Source organism: Cynoglossus semilaevis, chromosome 17, assembly GCF_000523025.1.
Source record: "Cynoglossus semilaevis isolate Cse_v1.0 chromosome 17, Cse_v1.0, whole genome shotgun sequence".
NCBI lineage: Eukaryota > Metazoa > Chordata > Actinopteri > Pleuronectiformes > Cynoglossidae > Cynoglossus > Cynoglossus semilaevis.
The window spans coordinates 16421894-16439236 of record NC_024323.1 but is presented as its reverse complement, the minus strand read 5'-3'; the positions used below and the strand labels follow the sequence as shown (position 1 = coordinate 16439236).

Here is a 17343-nt window from a genome sequence, read left to right as displayed (position 1 = left end):
CAATCACATAATCACACAATCATGCTGACTTGAACCAAAGTTCGAGGTAAACTGAATGTTAGCGTCTGATACAGAAAAAACAAACTGATTTTTTAACCTTTGTCAATGCAGACCAACACTGTCAGGAAACTACAACTGACACTGGTGTGAAACCAGAACTGAAAATGAATCCAGGGGCCGCTGGAGAAATCTCCTCACAGTATCAACACACTCTTCGTGTAAATTAACACACACACACACACACACACACACCGCGGGCCTTACAGCAGCGTCAGTCAGCAGTGGTATGTGAGAAATATCCTCCATAATTCCTGGTCTCACCCAGCCAGTAGGGGGTGGTCATGAACACAGCACATCATCGGTGTAATACAGTCCGTGTGTAATGGATCTTACTTGCTTTCCCTGGCCGAGGCCTCTGCAGCAGCTTCTGCACCGTGAGCAGGTCCTCGGTCTTCACCGCCTGCAGCAGTTCCTGGTCCTTCCCCATCGTCCGCTCTGAGCCGCTCTACTCCTGCAGCATCCTCCGACACAGCGGCGCTTCAGCCCTGCCTCACCACGCAGAGGGTGCGACTGCCGCGGCCACGAACAGCCACAGCCACCACCTCCTTCTCCTTCTCCTCCTCCTCCTCCTCCTCCTAACCCCTGCTCCCTGACTAGATCCTATAGATCCTTCACGAAGTGTGGGGGGCTGGGGGGTGGACGCAACACGGCAGATGACGGGAGGATGGAGGGATGCACTCGGGTATCCCCGAGAGGATGAAGCTCCGACCGGGTGCTGCTGGGCCGCTCCAGATGAGAGAACGTGACGTGCGGGTTATTGTGACGGCGGAGATGAAGGTTCCTGTTCTCTGGAGCTGTTCATCGGTGACACGGACAGCCGACTGCTCCCTCTGCCTGTGCAGCTGCGCATTAAAACAACAGTGGACTCCGGTGTGCGTAGCTCAGTCACAGACACAGGCAAACAGAACCGGAGACGATAAAAAACGCAACGACGTTGACGAGAGGCGCGTTTACACACGGACTCTGCTGCGCGTAAATGTTGGCGCGGCTAAAACTGGAGCGCGCGGCGTCCGTGCGTGGTAAAAAAAAAAAACAGTCCAAATTAATATCGCTGCTGCTGCTGCTGCAGCTCCCCCTCAGCCGATGCTGTGTGTTTGGCATTGGCTGTCTCCGCGTGACAGGAGAAGGCACGCACACGTACACGTAGACGCGCGCCCGCGCGCTTACAGCTGCTCTTAGCGCTAAGTGGCTCGTGCTGCAACTTGGGGGCGGACCAGGAGCATGGAGCTCCCTGTCCCCCCTCCCTCCAATGAAATTTGGATTTTTATAACAACCCCAGTTTTAATTAACTCTTAGAAATCAGATGTTTTATTTATGTTATATTTTATGATTGAAAGATTTATATATATAAACCTACAGGAATCGTTTCATGTACTGTACATAGGAAATTAAAAGTCCTCTCCACTATCTGACGAAACACAACAGTCCGTGTGTGTCTGTGGGCAGCGTCGGTGCTTGGAAGCTGCACTCTGCCTCCTCCACACATCCACAGTGAGTTATGTAAGAACACTAACTAAAAAGTAGCGGAGCTGATACATGGACGCAGTATTTATAAACGTGTCTCTGTTCAAGCAGCTCAGCTAGATTGTGATCTGCTCAAAATATACTTTTGTTTAAAGCTCTCCACATCATCCATCTGTTATAGTGTGTTAGATTTTTTTTTTTTTTACAAAGGATATAGCGTGTGTTTGTCTCAGGGAGGAAACCCTAGATTCATGAGCTACTTACCCAAATCTACTGGAATCAAAGAGGGTTCTGTTCTCTCTCTGGCTGTGTCTGTGGAGGGTGGTGGTGGTGGTGGTGGTGGTGGTGGGGCTGATAATGGGGGGCAGTAAAAGTACGACAGACACTCCCTTCCATCCACTGCTCTGTCCTACAAACAAGACAGTGACAAAAGTCAAACAGAGTAACTGCTCAAACGACAGCAACACTAGTGGTGTAGAGTTGACACTACATCAGTTTGATTTAATTCCTTCTAGAATAGATTTTAACACCTTGTTGTAAATTAAAATAATTAAAAAAGAAGTACTCTCTGTTATTAACTCAATGCCTTCGAAATCATGTTTTCATCCTGCACGATGAAACAGTACCCCCAAGTGGTTGGTTTAAAACATCGCATCTCCCGCAACTCTGGTCGTTCACATTGTTAAATGATTTCTGACGATCATCAAGGTCATCACGTGACCATTCAAAAGACGGGATGTTTCCTTCACGTGTTGAGCCCTGAACGGGACCACTGCACTGAAACAAGGTCAACAAGAAACAACAAAACAAAAACAAATACGATTCAAGCGTGAAGTCGTTAAATTATGACATATTTATAACATGTCATAATTTTATATTTGTTTATAACATCCACAAACAGCCGGATTTTTTCAAATTTATACATTTCGATTAACAAGATATTGAAGAATATTGAATATTTATAGAAGAACAGATTCCTTTGTCCAGAAAGGCTAAATCACAGTGTAGCGTTTCTTTTGTCATTGAACAAAATCACCTAAACGCATCACATTTGGAACCTTAGGCAAAGATCACAGCGCTGTGGAAATATAATATAATATAATATAATATAATATAATGTAATACCCCGTTATTACCACTGGGTATACTGGGTTTAAATCACGTGATCATTTTAAATCTCGAGTTTAAACTTGTATCGAACGAAAATGTGTTTATTTAATAATAATCTTATCTCCACAACAATGGATGGAACCGCTTCTCTAAAAAAAAAATCCAATTTATGGAGGTTTATTGAACGCATCTCGGTACTCCCTACTTCATCATTCCTAGGGCTGCAATTGGCCGAGCTGAACGCCAATCACACGCTGGCTCCTCGCAGTCAGTCAGGGGAGTGAAAAGAACAGGTTGGAAGGAGCAGGGAAATTATACAATCAAATAGTGTTGGTTGCAGGTTGTAACCGGATCTAACGCGCAAACTGGTGAGAACGTCGTTATATTCTGTAGTATATTTAATGAATATCACGGTGTGAGCTCTAACATGTGCTGCTTCCTGATGTACGATTAAAGAAAAAAAAAAAAAATCAATTGATGCATCCTCGATCTGTATCACGGAACTGTTATTTCCTCCAGCTATCGCGTTAGTACTCGTACGTCAGCAGCAGCTAACGCCTTCTCGTGATATGACATCCCGAAAAGCGGAACATCTTTCATGGATAGAAAAAAGTTCTGTTATATTCAGTTAAAACGCACGTCTTCATCCTTCAACAGTTAATATTCTGTCTGGACCAACGCGCTGCTGATGGTGTGTTTCTCCACGAGAGATTTAATAAATGACGCTGCTTAGTGTGAAATCCCGTTGTCCCGTTAGCTTAGCAACAGCACACGGCTAATGTCGTGACTACTGTTAGTTGACAACGAGTTCTGCCTGAAGGAATAAAAATATACGTGAAATTTTTGGACGCGTTCCAGGGAAATGACCTTAAAAACTGCGAGTTTTCTGTTTTAAATAATGATTTTATGCCTCGTATCGAGTCAGTCCGGTCGTACAAGCTGCATGTGACGTGATTGTTGCTCAGTGTTTGTTGGGTCTGTTTTTTTTTTTTAAGACTCATAAATGTCAGTGTCATCAGCGGTGTATAAACTTTCTCAAGTTGAACCGGAATCAAACGAAAATGAATCCGTCAACGCAGAGACTTCACCGCGTGTATTTAATGTATCAAAGTTTGGGGCCACAGAGAGTTACCTGAGGGTAAAGATTGGCCCGCGGGCTGGACTTTGAACCCAACCTTAAATGATCAATTCGTTTTTTTTTGTTATCTTTCTAAATGTATTCGTAGTAATAACCTAATTATGTTGACTGTGGACAGCTACTGTAGCTCAGATTAGATTAGATTAGATTAGACACAGCAACAAAAAGGACAAGAGTGACACGAAGAAAAAAACGCAATAAAAACGTGTAGTAAAGTTTACACCAAGAAAGTATAGACTGTCTGATAAAATAGACATAAACAAAGGTCTTTAAAAATAGTATTAATTAAAGTATTAAACACTAGAAATTGTCACAGATTTGGACAAATGTGGACATAAATATTGCTGCACGTTTGTGTTTTGTTAAAGTTAAGTTAATTAGAGTTTTTGTGCTAATTTCTAAATCTATAATTGAGCCTCTTGATCCTTTGATGTAAACTAATCAAAGGACAACAATTAAATCCAAGGTGATGCTTCGTATGTGGTTTGGATTTTTTTTTTTTTGCTCTACCTCCTGTTTCTCTGTTGGTTGGACCGGGAGGTGGGCACGGTAGATCTGTAGAGAGGAAGTGACACACTTCTTCCTGTCCACTGCAGGAAGGTCTCAGCGCAGCCTGGGTGCCCAGGGATCCACTGCCTGAGTGTGGGGACAGCAGCGGCCGAGACCCCAGAGACATGAACCACACGAAGGGAGGTCTGGTCATCTTCACGGCCAACTCTCACCCCACCAGCCGCGAGCTGAGCAAGAGGATCGCAGAGTGAGTGCAGAGAGCAGACTCTCAACAACATGAAAGACAGAGAGAGTTAGTTAGTTAGTTGGTTGGTTAGTTGGTTAGTGAGTTGGTTGGTTAGTTGGTTAGTGAGTTGGTTGGTTAGTTCTGCGGTTAGTTCTGCTCCAGGAAGGCTGCTGCCTCGACTTGAAAAAGGGATTAGTTTTCATCAACAAACCGGCTCTTGTTTACTCTCTGTCTGTGGTTTGTTGTCTGAATGTAACCGCAGCTACAGTTTACAGCAGGTCCAGTCTGATACGTCACACAGATCCAAATGTTTTTGTTCATGTCGAACTTTGACAAACAGATTGTGACGGTTCTTGCAGCTCAAAGTGTTAATTGTTCATCAAATATTGAATTGTGACATTTCATAAAGATTAACCAGCTTCTCTTCACTGGTGTGAACGTCTCATCAGTTCTCATGGACAACAACAACATTCCAGATCTGCACACACTGAAATTCCCAGCACCAGGTCTCAGTCAGTACAAGGTCACTGAAGTCTGTGATTCTGAAACAAAAGCTCCCGATTGACCTTTGACCAGAGTTGACTGTACATTTGGTTCTTTTTTTTGTTTCTATTGTACAGGTTACACTTGAACTAGATTTTTTGCTCCAGGGATTTGTTTTTGTATTTGAATTAGAACAGGACTGGACTGTATGACATCGGTGTTTGTTTTCATTTTAAGGCCAGAGAAGCAGGTTTTCTCTAACAGTCTCTCTCTCTCTGTCTGTCTGTCTCTCTCTGTCTCAGGCGTTTAGGGGTGGAGCTTGGTAAAGTGCAGGTGTACCAGGAAGCTAACAGAGGTGAGCCCATGTCTGAAGTGTGTAAGTACGTACCTCTGTATATACTGCGTGTCTATGGCTGTACGTTCACCTGCTGCTGTCTCACTCACACTCTGTCCGTTTCCATAGAGACACGGGTGCAGATCCAGGAGTCGGTGCGAGGCAAAGATGTCTTTGTGATCCAGACTGTGTCCAAGTGAGAAGAAAATAAAGACAAAAGATTAGAGTTTCTACAGTCAGTTCAGCTTCAGACCTCGTTTTAAACCCCCCCTCCCTCCGTCTGCTCTTCTCATCAGGGACGTCAACCTCTGTCTGCTCTTCTCATCAGGGACGTCAACACCACCATCATGGAGATGCTGATCATGGTCTACGCCTGCAAGACCTCGTGTGCCAGGAGCATCACGGGCGTCCTCCCCTACTTCCCGTACAGCAAGCAGTGCAAGATGAGGAAGAGAGGCTCCATCGTCTCCAAACTCATGGCCTCCATGATGTGTAAAGCCGGTGGGTACGACAGCAGTCGGCGCCACATCTGCACAGAGACGAGGACGGGTTCTCAAAGGTGTGGACATGAATGTGTGTGAGAACTGGTGCTGACAGAAGGAGTGTGTGTGTGCGTGTGTGTGTGTGTGCGCAGGCCTCACACACCTGATCACCATGGACCTCCATCAGAAAGAGATTCAAGGATTCTTCAACATCCCCGTGGACAACCTGAGAGCCTCGCCGTTCCTGCTGCAGTACATACAGGAGGAGGTAACAGGACATACACGTGCACGCGCATCAACCAGTGTAATGGCCACTGTGTGTGTGTGTGTGTGAGTTTTTGAATAAGAAAATTAAAAAAAAAAAACTTTCACGCACGTCTGTATCTAATAGTTTGTTTTAATTTGGGTTTGATTTAAGATTTTAAACAGGATTTCTTGTTTTTCGTCTTCAAACCTTCAGATCCCCGACTACAGAAACGCTGTGATCGTGGCTAAATCTCCGGCGTCTGCCAAAAGGTACGACCGGCGTCCGCTCAGACCTTCAAAAGCTGTAACTCATTACACCCGAGGCCTTAACCTGGTTAACTATAAAGCTTAAGTTCTTGTTTTGTTACAAGGTCAAAGTTCAGAGTGACATCATCAAATAATACGACATCTGCTGCCGGGGTTACGCTGCCCTCTGCCCCTCCCTCTTTACCTGCTGATGTCACTTCCTGTGTTTGGTTGTCGTTAACCGTGGCGTATCCATGTCGTCCTGTGCAGAGCTCAGTCGTTTGCAGAACGCCTGCGTCTGGGCATCGCGGTGATCCACGGTGAAGCTCAGGACGCCGAGTCAGACCAGGTGGACGGACGACACTCGCCGCCCACCGCCAAGACGACAGGAGCCATACACCCCAGCATGGAGATACCATGTACTGAACACACGCCGATTCCAGCTACAAGCTGAACAAAAAGAAAACCATAACATTAGAACAGGTTTTATTTTAAATTAACATCAGTTGTTTGAATGTCGTCCCAGTGTTGATCCCCAAAGAGAAGCCCCCCATCACTGTGGTCGGTGATGTAGGAGGACGCATCGCCATCATCGTGGTGAGAGCTGATGGAAACTTCTATGTTGAATTAAAAAGAAAAAAAAAGAAAAACTTTTTCGGGGGCCAAACTTTAGACGTCTGCGTTCCTCCTCCAGGATGACATCATCGACGACGTGGACAGTTTTGTTGCAGCAGCTGAGACGCTGAAGGAGAGAGGGGCCTACAAGATCTACGTGATGGCGACACATGGCATCCTGTCCTCGGACGCCCCCCGACTGATCGAGGAGTCTGCCATCGATGAGGTCAGTTTGAACTCCGACACCTGACCTTCAGATGAACTCTGCTCTGAAGATCAGACGGTTGAAACTGTTTGCGTCTTGTCTTCTTCCTGCAGGTGGTCGTGACCAACACGATTCCCCACGAGCTGCAGAAACTTCAGTGTCCAAAAATCAAAACGGTGGACATCAGTATGATCCTGTCAGAAGCCATTCGCCGCATCCACAACGGGGAGTCCATGTCCTACCTGTTCCGTAACATAGGAGTGGACGACTAAACAACGCCCCTCTCTCTCTGTCTCTCTGTCTCTCTCTCTCACACACACACACACACCTGCCTTCACACACCTGTCCAGACTAATGTCCAGCCACTTCAAAGAGCTGTAGAGCTAAGAATGTACTATTTTACTAAAACTTGATCTTTCCCCTGAGTTGGTGCAGCTTTACATAAAGATGACTGAACACACACACACACACACACCAAAGTAGTTGTTTGATAGTTATGACTGAACACACCCCAGACCCAGTCCGACTGAGCCCCTCCCTGAGTCGTCACTCCACCGTCACTCTCTGGTAGACATGTTAGTGAGGTCACCTGTTCTGATGGTGTCAAAGTTCCAGCGTCGTCTCCAGAACCTCGTCCACGACTGAAACACAAAGATGATGTCATCAGAGTCAAAGGTTCGATTCAAACCTCTCTGCTGTTTTTAAAACTGGAATCATTACACCGACTCTTCTCACTCCAGGATCGTGTGACTGAGAGTGAGACGTTTCACCCACAGACCATCGTGTGCCATCGTCCTGATCCACGTTCTGTATTTATGTGTTAATGCCACAACCCGGGCAGTTCCTGAACTGTTACCACAGCTTTACTCATGGGTCAATTGTCAAAATTTGTTACAATGCTAAACTTCAAACTGCAGCTTTTGTCAGATTTGTTTGAAAAATGTTTTGTATTTATTTTCACGACTTATTCTGAATAAATGAAATATGAAAATATAATTGTGTTTGTCTGCTGTTAATTAGTCCTGGTGTGAAATGATGCTGACTGACTATTGGTCCGTTACTCCCACTTCCAGCCCACAACTAGATATTATCGATATTTAAAAATAATCACTCACCAACAGTGAATGTCGACTGGTTAGCATCATTCTGTCCTCTACGGTGTCATCCTCACCAACAGTGAATGTCGAGTGGTTAACATCATTCTGTCCTCTACGGTGTCATCCTTCTCAGGGCCACTGGGGGCAGGAGTCGTGGCAGCTGTCATTTTACTGGTACCATGGCTTAGCTGTCAGATAGTCCTGGGTTCCATTCCTAGAGAAAGCACATACTCTGCGCCTACAGGGGGCAGTCTAATGCAGATGACGTGATTCAAAGAGCAACACTAACTTCCAGATTCTTCCTGTTTTGTTGAACATGTCTTTATTCATTAATGCTGACAGACAGGTATCGGTTCAGACAGGTATCGGTTCAGACAGGTATCGGTTCAGACAGAGACGTTGGCATCAACTGAAGAACAGAACCAAGCAGAGAAGAAAACCAGTGTCGGACCTGAGACTCTCTCAGAGCTCCACCTTTTAGATTGTCCTGCTCACAACGTTTGGCGTTAACTACCGCTGATTTAAAGCCACTGAAGTTGGAGCTTAAGGGTAATTACAGCAAATTTTAAAAAAAAAAGTCAAATTAACATCTGGTAAATTTCTGGTAGAGATTTTTAATTCCATGTGTTGTAGTTGAACCAGACCTGCAGCTTCAGAGACTGGACCTCAGTGGCTGAGGCTGAGAGCTAACTAAACTAGAGGTCGTCACCTCACATCAGGTCAAAGGTCAAAGAACAGTCACTCATCAGTGAGTAGATGACAGGCGGTATCCAAACGCTTCAGGAAGGTTCTAGACTCAGAGCTATAGAGAAGCTGAGACGATAAGAAGCTGCTGCCAGAAAAAAAAAAGAAAAACATGTCAACACTATTTAATTCTCCCTAACTTTAACCCTTAAGCAAGGCACTAAACCCTGTCACCTGCTCAACCAAGAGAGATGGTTGTAGAAGTCTGATTACTGAAATAAATACTTAAAAGTATTGATAGAAAATACTGTTGGAGTGAAGAACAGTTTTCATCAGAAATCACTGGGAAGCACCGATTTAACAAATCAAGCACTGGGGCATTATGGGTAGCAACTGTGACGCTCGGCTACAGTACATCAAAGGCCAACGCAGCAAGTGAAGGAACAGGAAAAAGTCCTGGAGACATGGCGTCTGTGTCTGGACTAAACCCAAAGTGACCAGAATATGGCACAGAAATGTTCAGCTCACATTAGTTTGTCACAGAGACGGAAAAACAAGAGTTTTATGGCAGATTTCCATCCTTTAAAAAAAAACACTTTCTCACTACAAGACTCTTAATCCAGTTCTACAACACTGCTCTGTAAACATTCAACCAGTACTAAATAAATACTCATCACATTCTACACTTGAAGAGGATTTGCTCTAATATCCAGATTGAATAGAATTATTACCATGTTGGTAGTCAGAATGTTAATGTGGAATTTTAAAGAATCTCTGACTGGACAAAGTGATAATTATAGAAAAAATAAAAAAAGATCCTGTCAAATGTTTTTGATACAACAACAAAAACCCTTTTACACTTTTTACCTGACAAACGCTCTAAAACAGTGGTTTTCATAGTGCCCACTAGGGGGCACCAAAGGGAAAGGAGAAACACTTCTAGTTCATGTTAATCGATGAACATATGAAGGATTATTTAAAGAGTGTGTTTTCATGGACTAGTGTTTGTTTCCATGAACATATGAAGGAGTGTGTTTTCATGGACTAGTGTTTGTCTGTCATTATATTTAAAGGTGACATTTTTGGATTTTAAAACTGAAATAATAATACTATAATTATAAAATGTCTGTCCGTGTTTATGACTATAAGTATGAAGGGAAAGTATGTTGGGTGGGTCAAGGGGTGGCGCTGTTGTTCTTTTTTTCCTCCCCCTGGGGGAGGGCCTACAATTGTAATTAAAAACCCTTGGTCTAAAAGACGAACTTCTCGGTGCCTGTTACATTTATAACCACAATTGAGAGCTAGACTTTTTAAACATGGACAAAAAAAAGCCAAACATATTTTTCATCCAAAAACAAGTAAGTCTTACACATTCACAGATATTAGGTGAATTAAATAAAAAATAAATGCTAACTGTGTTTAAAAACACTTGGAAAACACGTTTAGATAATAAAGTTTTGTTGTTGGAGAAGGGCAATAATTTATAGTCACGTTTTTAGTTAAATAATTATTTGTTTTAGCTGGCGCCCCCTGTAGTTGTTAACGTGGTTTCAGGTTGAAGCTAAAATGTCCCCCTCCCTCGGTCTTTGTTAAGGAGAACTGCATTCTTAAATGTCAACGACGCCCAACACTACTTTTATATAAAATATTTCTTTGAAACGTTCTATTTTCTTTTTAGCAATGCCTTGAAATACGTTAGCGTGCAGTTGCTAACATGCTAATCGTCAACAGATTTCAAACTCATGTTCACAGTCGGTGTAACGTTGAACAAAACATGACCATGCAAGTCTGTCGAATATTTAAAGTCAGGTTAGGATAATTATTACTAATTATTTAATCAATTAATTAATTAATAATAGTAATAATGTTTAGACGGCACACCGTTCGTTTAGCTAGCTAAAAGAACATGCACAGCGTTCGTCTGGACTGTCGGGCAGGAACATCAGGCCAGTGCAGTGTTTTATCATGATATTGTAGTAAATAATAACAGATATATATGTATGTATGTGGTTCCTGACTGTACACAACAACAAAAATACATATAATCTGGTATTACCTTCTCACAATGCAGAACGGAAGTACCGTTGAACCACCATGGGGCGGCTCCACTGGTTCCCTATATAAACACAGGCCAAATCTGGGTTGTAAAAAAACGTACTTCTATCAAGGGTTTATGAGCTCATTCATTCAGTCAGTCATGATGTTAATGTTAAGGTTGCAGCAGAGCATACACTGGGATGGCGACGTTACATTTAAGAAAATGTCGGACTTTGTAGTTTTATTTAAATACAATATTTTATAATGTTCCGTTTTGACATCATCTAGTCTAGTTTAATCTAGTCACGGTGAAAGTCAAATAAAATCAGGTTGATGTTCTCAGGTCTGGCTAATATTTAGATTATGTATTAATGTATAATTTAGCGGAACACTTTTGGATGGACTACAGTCTTAACTTGGAGTCCAGTGTGTGCACGTAACACCCACGGATTTTCAGCTTGTTCACGTGAAGGAACAGGAAGTGACTTCTCCCAGCGCAAACTAAAAAACAACGCACCTGACAGTCAAGGAAACGGGCTGTGGTCACGTGCTGTGTGTAAACTTACAGCAGTAAACACGAAGAAATATACACAATCTGAAGCTCTAAAAAAGTATCAATGTGAATATTCACACCCTGTCTTCTCCAGATGAAAGAGACAGAACCTGAACACCTGAACCTTCTACTGCCACCTGCAGGACATTGGTTCACTGCTCTATCTGAAACACTGCATTTAATTACCTGGTCCATTAAAAAAAACACCTTTAAATACATGTATCGAATATATACAAACAATATGCCACACATTCAGAACTGACACGAGTTCCTGTCGGACGTGTTTCACTCCACCACCTGCAGAGAGTTTGTACTGAAAAAGAGGAAAAAACAAAGGCTGAGCGGCGCCGCCGTTTATTTCCCAGTTTGTGTCACCGTGCAGACGTCAGTCGTTCCTACAGTTACACACGGTTGTTGGCTATTTCCTTTTCAAAGTTTTTGATTTTTTTTTTCAACCAGGGTTTGTTAATACTACTGAGGTTTCTCTTTTAAAAGTCTTTAAAAGTCAGGTGGGCACTTTTCCTTTCAGGTGGGGGATGGGGGTGTGGGGGGGGCAATCATGTGACAGACAATCAGCGTCTGTGTCCTTTTCACCACAGACTCCAGTTCCAGCGATGACAGACCACGGCTCAGGAACCACCTACTTACTTTATCACGACCAATCACCTTCCTGTTTTTCTAGGTTTTTGTCTTGTTTTTTTGTGTTTTGTTTTTTTGTTTTTTTTTTTCTTGCATTTATTCTGCCACATAAAGCACTTTGTGACAAGCCTTTTTCAATAAAAGAGCTATTTTAAAAAATAAGTTTTAGTTAAGAATAGAATCCAGTTGTGATGAGAAGTGAAGCACAAATCATCCACGGTGATCGCCAGGAAGACACCAAAGAGGATTTCTGGGTGTTATTGAACGGCCGCTGCGTTGAGATATTGGTACAGAGAGGAGCGGAGCTCAGGTGTTGGATGAAAAGTGGCTTCTTCCCCGTTTTCATGTTTGTCTCCTCGTCAATATAATTCATCTGTCATTTCTCTGTGGACTAAATGAAAATACAACCCTGTCAGGATGAAGGCAAAGATGGAGCGCTCCTTCCAGCCGCAGACAGGAAGTGAGGTGTAGCAGCACACTAGGATGGTTTGGGAGTTTTCAGGGCGTCCACTTTGGTCTCCAGGTCTATAATCTACAGACAGAAGACGGTCACAGGAACACTGGTTTGAACTGCACAGACTTTACTGCTGTGTTTGAACTCTGGTCAAACTGGTGGTGAAACAAACTGACCTTGTCCTGCAGGTTTTCTGCTTCTTCTTTGTGTGTTGTTTCACTTTCTTCCTGCGCTCGACGTTGAGCGGTCTCCTTTTTCAGGTACTCTATCTCCCTGCACACACACACACACACACACACAGATGATGTAATATTTGAGTTCCGTTCTCGTTTCTCACCTCTGATCTGTTCTTCAGTTCTTACTTCTGCTGATATTCTTTAATCAGTCTTTTGGCCTTGCTGTATTTCCTCTCCAGGGTTTGGTACTGAGCCTGGGTTTCCTTTAGGTGTTCATCCACTGCCTGTGAACACACACACACACAGAGAGAGTCAGTGACCAGTGGTCCTCATCAGAGCGTTCACCTCCCGGTCGTTGTCAGTCCGGCGTCCTCTCCGACTCGTTACCTTACAGAGCGACTGCGCCTCCATCCAGTAACCCTCCAGTTTCTCCATCCTCTCCTTACTGTCCCGGATGTTCTGCTCCAACTGAGCGCGCTCCATTCGCCACCGCAACTTGTCCTGCTCCGCGTGGGCCAGCTGGAGGTGGGAGCAGCGTGGGAGAGATGGAGAGGGAGAGGGGGGGGGGGGGGGGGGGGGGGGGGGGAGAGTGGGCGGTCAGTGTGGTGTTGGTGAGACTCTAAAATGTGTGTTTGGTTTCAGCCGGTCCAGACAGAAGTCTCACCTTCCTCTTCAGCAGCTGGACCTCGGCCTGCGTCACGGCATGTTTGATCTGGAGCTGCAGACAGAAGACGAGGAGAGAAGGCTGAGCAGGAACATCAGACGCCGTACACCTGAACGCAACTCATGTCAAAGACACCGCTCGGCTCTACAGTAAACCTAAAACGTTCTTTGCACCTCCTTAAATTTATGGGCCAGTTTCTCGGGGTCCAGCTCCACAGGAGACAACATGTCCTGGTTCTCTGCCAGGTCGAAAACCTCGATGGAGTTTGGAAACACGGGACTCATCTCCTCGTCCTCGTCTGTGGCGTATTCACCTGTCTGCACGCAGAAAAGAAAAATATATATATTTATATACACAAGTGAAATGAAAAGTTAATAGTTTTTTGAACACTCACCATCATAGCTCATCATTTACAAAAAATAAAATAAAAACTGATATAAATTAGACAAAACAAAGAAAACCGTCTTTTTTAAGTTACAGAAATATTATAGGATAGATTCAGTGCTGATATGGATCTGATTTACATTTTAAACATTTGACCTCCAGTACAGACGCGACCTCTGACCTGTGAACACGTGTCACTGGATTAAAGCCATAAAAAAAAAAACATCTGAAAATCATTTTCAGCTGCATCACGTCCTGGTCCGTGTCCAGACAGAAACACATTAACTGAGGTGTTTTATTGAGCTTCACCGTCGGCCGCTCATATCTGTCTGCATCAATATCCTCCGTCTGTCTGAGACAAACAATCGGTTCCAGCCCCTGCACCGCACTGGCTTTTCATTACAGGCTTGACATTTAGAGTTGAGTTAAAGATTTTAGTGAAGTGGTGGTCAGTTAGACACAGGATGTTGTTGACGTTGATGATGAACCTTTGTTCATCTGCTGGAGGTCGGACCAGTGGAATCTTAAAATCTGTTTTTGTCAGATACAAAGTTTCCAGTTTTTAACTTGGTGTCAAATAATAATAATAAATATTAAAGTATCGTTTCTTTGTGAATATAACAAATCTATAATATTAAATTCAGGAGTGGCTTGTTTCTTTGTGAATATAACGAATCTATAATATTAAATTCAGGAGTGGCATTAAAGTACATGAGTGTGGTGCAGGACCCTTTAAGAAGTGTTCAGTTGAAGTGATAAATGTGAGTGTGTGGAACTTTTTCATATACATATACCGTTTGTGACAAACAGTACCAGTCTCTGCTGCTGTATTTTATAGTTGTAGTACTTTTATGAAGTAAACACTTTGACACCACTGGTCTCTACTGCATCCACCAAACAAAAGGCAAGTGTTTCATACAGACCACTACACACAATGACCACAAGATGGGGCAGCAGGACTGGGGCTAGAAATGAAGCAATTGGCCACGTGGTGGCATAAAGGCGACATTTTGTTATGCCTTCACACACACACACACACACACACACACACACACACACACAGTGTATCAGTTCATCTGGTTCTTGTCTATCGCTCCTTTTTTGATTTCCTGCAGTGAGAACGTTGGCCGCTGACCTCCGCCATTACACAGCGTTAGTACTTACTAGTATGTAGTTGGTCGCTGACCTCCACCGTCACACAGCGTTAGTACTTACTAGTATGTATTTACGTGTATTTACTTGTACTTTGAAGTACACACCTCTTCGTCATCGTCCATGTACTGTTTGTACCTCTGCTCCATCATCTCCCTCTGCCACCTCTCCTGCTCCAGAGTCTGTTGAATCAGCTGAGCCACTTCACTCTGCTCCCCAGGCTTCTCCCGACCAATCACAAACCTGGAAGATGGGAATGGGGGGGCGAGGGGAGGAGGGGGGGTTAGGGCACACGGCTGACTGTATCTGGTGGTCCTATTATATAACAACAGAACCGTTCAGTCCAATCACAGCGCAGACCTGACTGTTCCTGTGGTGTTACGGAGGACGGAGGCAGCGAAGCTCTGAGTGACACCGACCAGACTGGTTCCGTCCACCTCCACTATCAGGTCGTTCACCTGGATCCTGCAGCACCAGAACACATGACCGTGAGGAGAAAGGTAAACGTCTAATCCAACTTTACATCTATTTTAAGAATTGAACATCGATGTCAGAGTCTGAGACCCTGACTCCGGGGACGACACCGCGTCTGCAGCTGAAGTACCAGTGATGAACCGTACCTGCCGTCTCTCTGCGCAGCGCCACCTTCTGTCACTGTCTTCACAAAGATGCCAAGCTTCTCCAGACCCATGTCAGCTCCTGCACCCATGCCTATGATACTGATGCCCAGACCATCACTGTCTGTGACACACACACACACACACAGCATTTCAATCTTTTATATTGATTACATTCCATATTCATAGTTTAGAAACACTGGGGTTGCTAGTTCAAATCCTCCACCGTGTAAGAATCATCATCAGTTTTTCCTACGATAATGAAAACCCGATAACGTCTGTGTTTCCATATGACGTGCCTTAAAAATAGTTTTGGGGATAAATGGCTAAATGTGAAAGCCACTAGAGGGCAGCATTGCAGCTCATTTTATCAATCTATTTTAATAATCATCAGCTCGGTCATGTGACCGTACCTTTTTCCAGCTCCACAGGAAACAGGTCCAGCTTCTCCACCCTCTTCTCCAGCTCGTACTCGGCCGAGGCAGCCATCGGGTCCACGTCGTCATTACGTCGATCGTAGTCTTCGTTAGAGTAGGTGGTGAAAACCTGAACACAGAGGAGAGTGAAGAAGGAAGCTGAGTTTAAAAACCTGAACATAACTATTTCAACAATAACGTACAGAGATGTAACATCGGGCTGAGGACCAGGTGGGGGGGCGGTGGCGGCAGAGTCCAGGGGGGTCGTGGGGTGGGGGGGGATGAACAATAGAAGAAGATTGATACGAGTTCACAAAATGTTTCAAAAAAAGTTATTCCACCTGTAAACCCCACCACTCTTCGCTCATGCACCACACTCACATACTTCTCTACCACTCCTGATAAAGGTGTACCCAAAAATATTAATGAGTAACTTATATAACCTGGTAAACGTAACTCAGCTAAACACAGTAGGAAACACAGGATGTGAACCGATGCCGATCTTTTAGTTAGCATTGTTGATAAGTTAGCGGTACTCGTCTAACAGTAAATGTCATTAAAGGTACCATTTATCTTCACCGGGATTCGAACCCAGACCTTCTTTGACTTCTTGCTGGGTAAATGCATGTATTGTGTAGATGAAGAAGGTCAACAGCATCTATCGTCCTGCTGACCGTCTCTGGGTCACATGGTTCTGTTTCCATGGCGACCACAGGCTTGCCCAGTGTGAGCTGGCTGTGACTCCCACCCTCTCACATCCTCCACTCCACGTTCTCCCTGTGCCTGTCTGGCAGATATGCTAATATGAGACAGTGTGTGTGTGTGTGTACTTGTGTGTACTTGTGTGTGAGTCTAAGAGACAGATATACAGTGAGAGACAGAGCCTGAGGCGAGAGTGTAGGAGGAGCCTGGGGAAACACACACACACACACACACACAGTCAGGGGGTGTGATTGTTAAACTCTTCCTGTTGTCATGCTTCCTTCCTGTTGAGCAGCTCGAGTGTTTCTCTCTCTCTCTCTCTCTCTCACACACACACACACACGTTGACAGTAACAGACTGAATCTTTGTGCTGTGTTTGCATTTTGACCCTTTCACCCTCAGCTGTGGCAGTTCCACGAAAAAAGAAATGTTTTTTTCTGAATCCAGTTCAGTCACCAGCAGTTAGGATGTTTTAGCAGGTTTTGTATTTTCTGTAAATGTTCACAGTGTACGTCAGTGCTGATTAAAACCATAAACATGTCTAAATCACCAGCCAATCAGATCACTGAAAAAAAACAACAGTGGAAATCAGGTTAAAGGATGAGGAGGAGGAGGAAGAGGAGGAGGAGGAGGAAGAGGAGGGGGACT

At 44.1% G+C, this 17343-nt stretch overlaps 2 protein-coding genes and 1 long non-coding RNA gene across 7 annotated transcripts in view; 1 reads left to right on the top strand and 2 right to left on the bottom strand.

Moving 5' to 3' along the window:
* The window catches only part of LOC112488402 (uncharacterized), a 28910-nt gene extending 24513 nt beyond the window's left edge, over positions 1-4397 (bottom strand). Inside the window, exons 1-2 of the long non-coding RNA XR_003052422.1 lie at positions 4283-4397; positions 394-1933 (exon numbers count right to left, since the gene is read on the bottom strand). This is a non-coding gene — a long non-coding RNA (uncharacterized LOC112488402). The remainder of the gene's footprint in view (positions 1-393; positions 1934-4282) is intronic.
* On the top strand, positions 2851-8112 carry prpsap2 (phosphoribosyl pyrophosphate synthetase-associated protein 2). 3 transcript variants are annotated; one of them, XM_025064495.1, is made up of 11 exons: positions 2851-3002; positions 4369-4529; positions 5294-5346; positions 5455-5521; positions 5654-5826; positions 5960-6075; positions 6268-6323; positions 6570-6718; positions 6826-6896; positions 6994-7140; positions 7233-8112. In XM_025064495.1, exons 2-11 carry the CDS (start codon positions 4447-4449, stop codon positions 7389-7391), a joined length of 1074 nt encoding a protein of 357 aa, XP_024920263.1. In that variant the 5' UTR covers positions 2851-3002; positions 4369-4446; the 3' UTR covers positions 7392-8112. The 3 variants fall into 3 exon arrangements, with proteins under 3 accessions (XP_024920263.1, XP_008328879.1, XP_016896279.1); XM_008330657.3 differs by lacking the exon at positions 2851-3002 and adding an exon at positions 3093-3325; XM_017040790.2 differs by lacking the exons at positions 2851-3002; positions 4369-4529 and having other exon boundaries at positions 5288-5367.
* A 2377-nt stretch (positions 8113-10489) lies between these two features.
* Positions 10490-17343, bottom strand: part of LOC103393632 (neurabin-2-like) — a 17161-nt gene continuing 10307 nt past the window's right edge. For all 3 annotated transcript variants that reach the window (XM_008330660.3, XM_025064494.1, XM_008330659.3), the window contains 10 exons: positions 15990-16122; positions 15580-15700; positions 15320-15424; positions 15067-15202; positions 13597-13740; positions 13424-13477; positions 13147-13278; positions 12946-13043; positions 12760-12856; positions 10490-12661 (listed from right to left, as the gene is read on the bottom strand). In XM_008330660.3, the coding sequence (XP_008328882.1) occupies positions 12608-12661; positions 12760-12856; positions 12946-13043; positions 13147-13278; positions 13424-13477; positions 13597-13740; positions 15067-15202; positions 15320-15424; positions 15580-15700; positions 15990-16122 (1074 nt within the window). In that variant the 3' untranslated portion in view covers positions 10490-12607. The remainder of the gene's footprint in view (positions 12662-12759; positions 12857-12945; positions 13044-13146; positions 13279-13423; positions 13478-13596; positions 13741-15066; positions 15203-15319; positions 15425-15579; positions 15701-15989; positions 16123-17343) is intronic.

Coding starts and splice junctions, on each gene's coding strand:
- prpsap2 (XM_008330657.3), top strand. Junction 5,522..5,653: donor GTGATCCAGACTGTGTCCAA/GTGAGAAGAAAA, acceptor TCTTCTCATCAG/GGACGTCAACACCACCATCA. Junction 7,141..7,232: donor AGGAGTCTGCCATCGATGAG/GTCAGTTTGAAC, acceptor TTCTTCCTGCAG/GTGGTCGTGACCAACACGAT.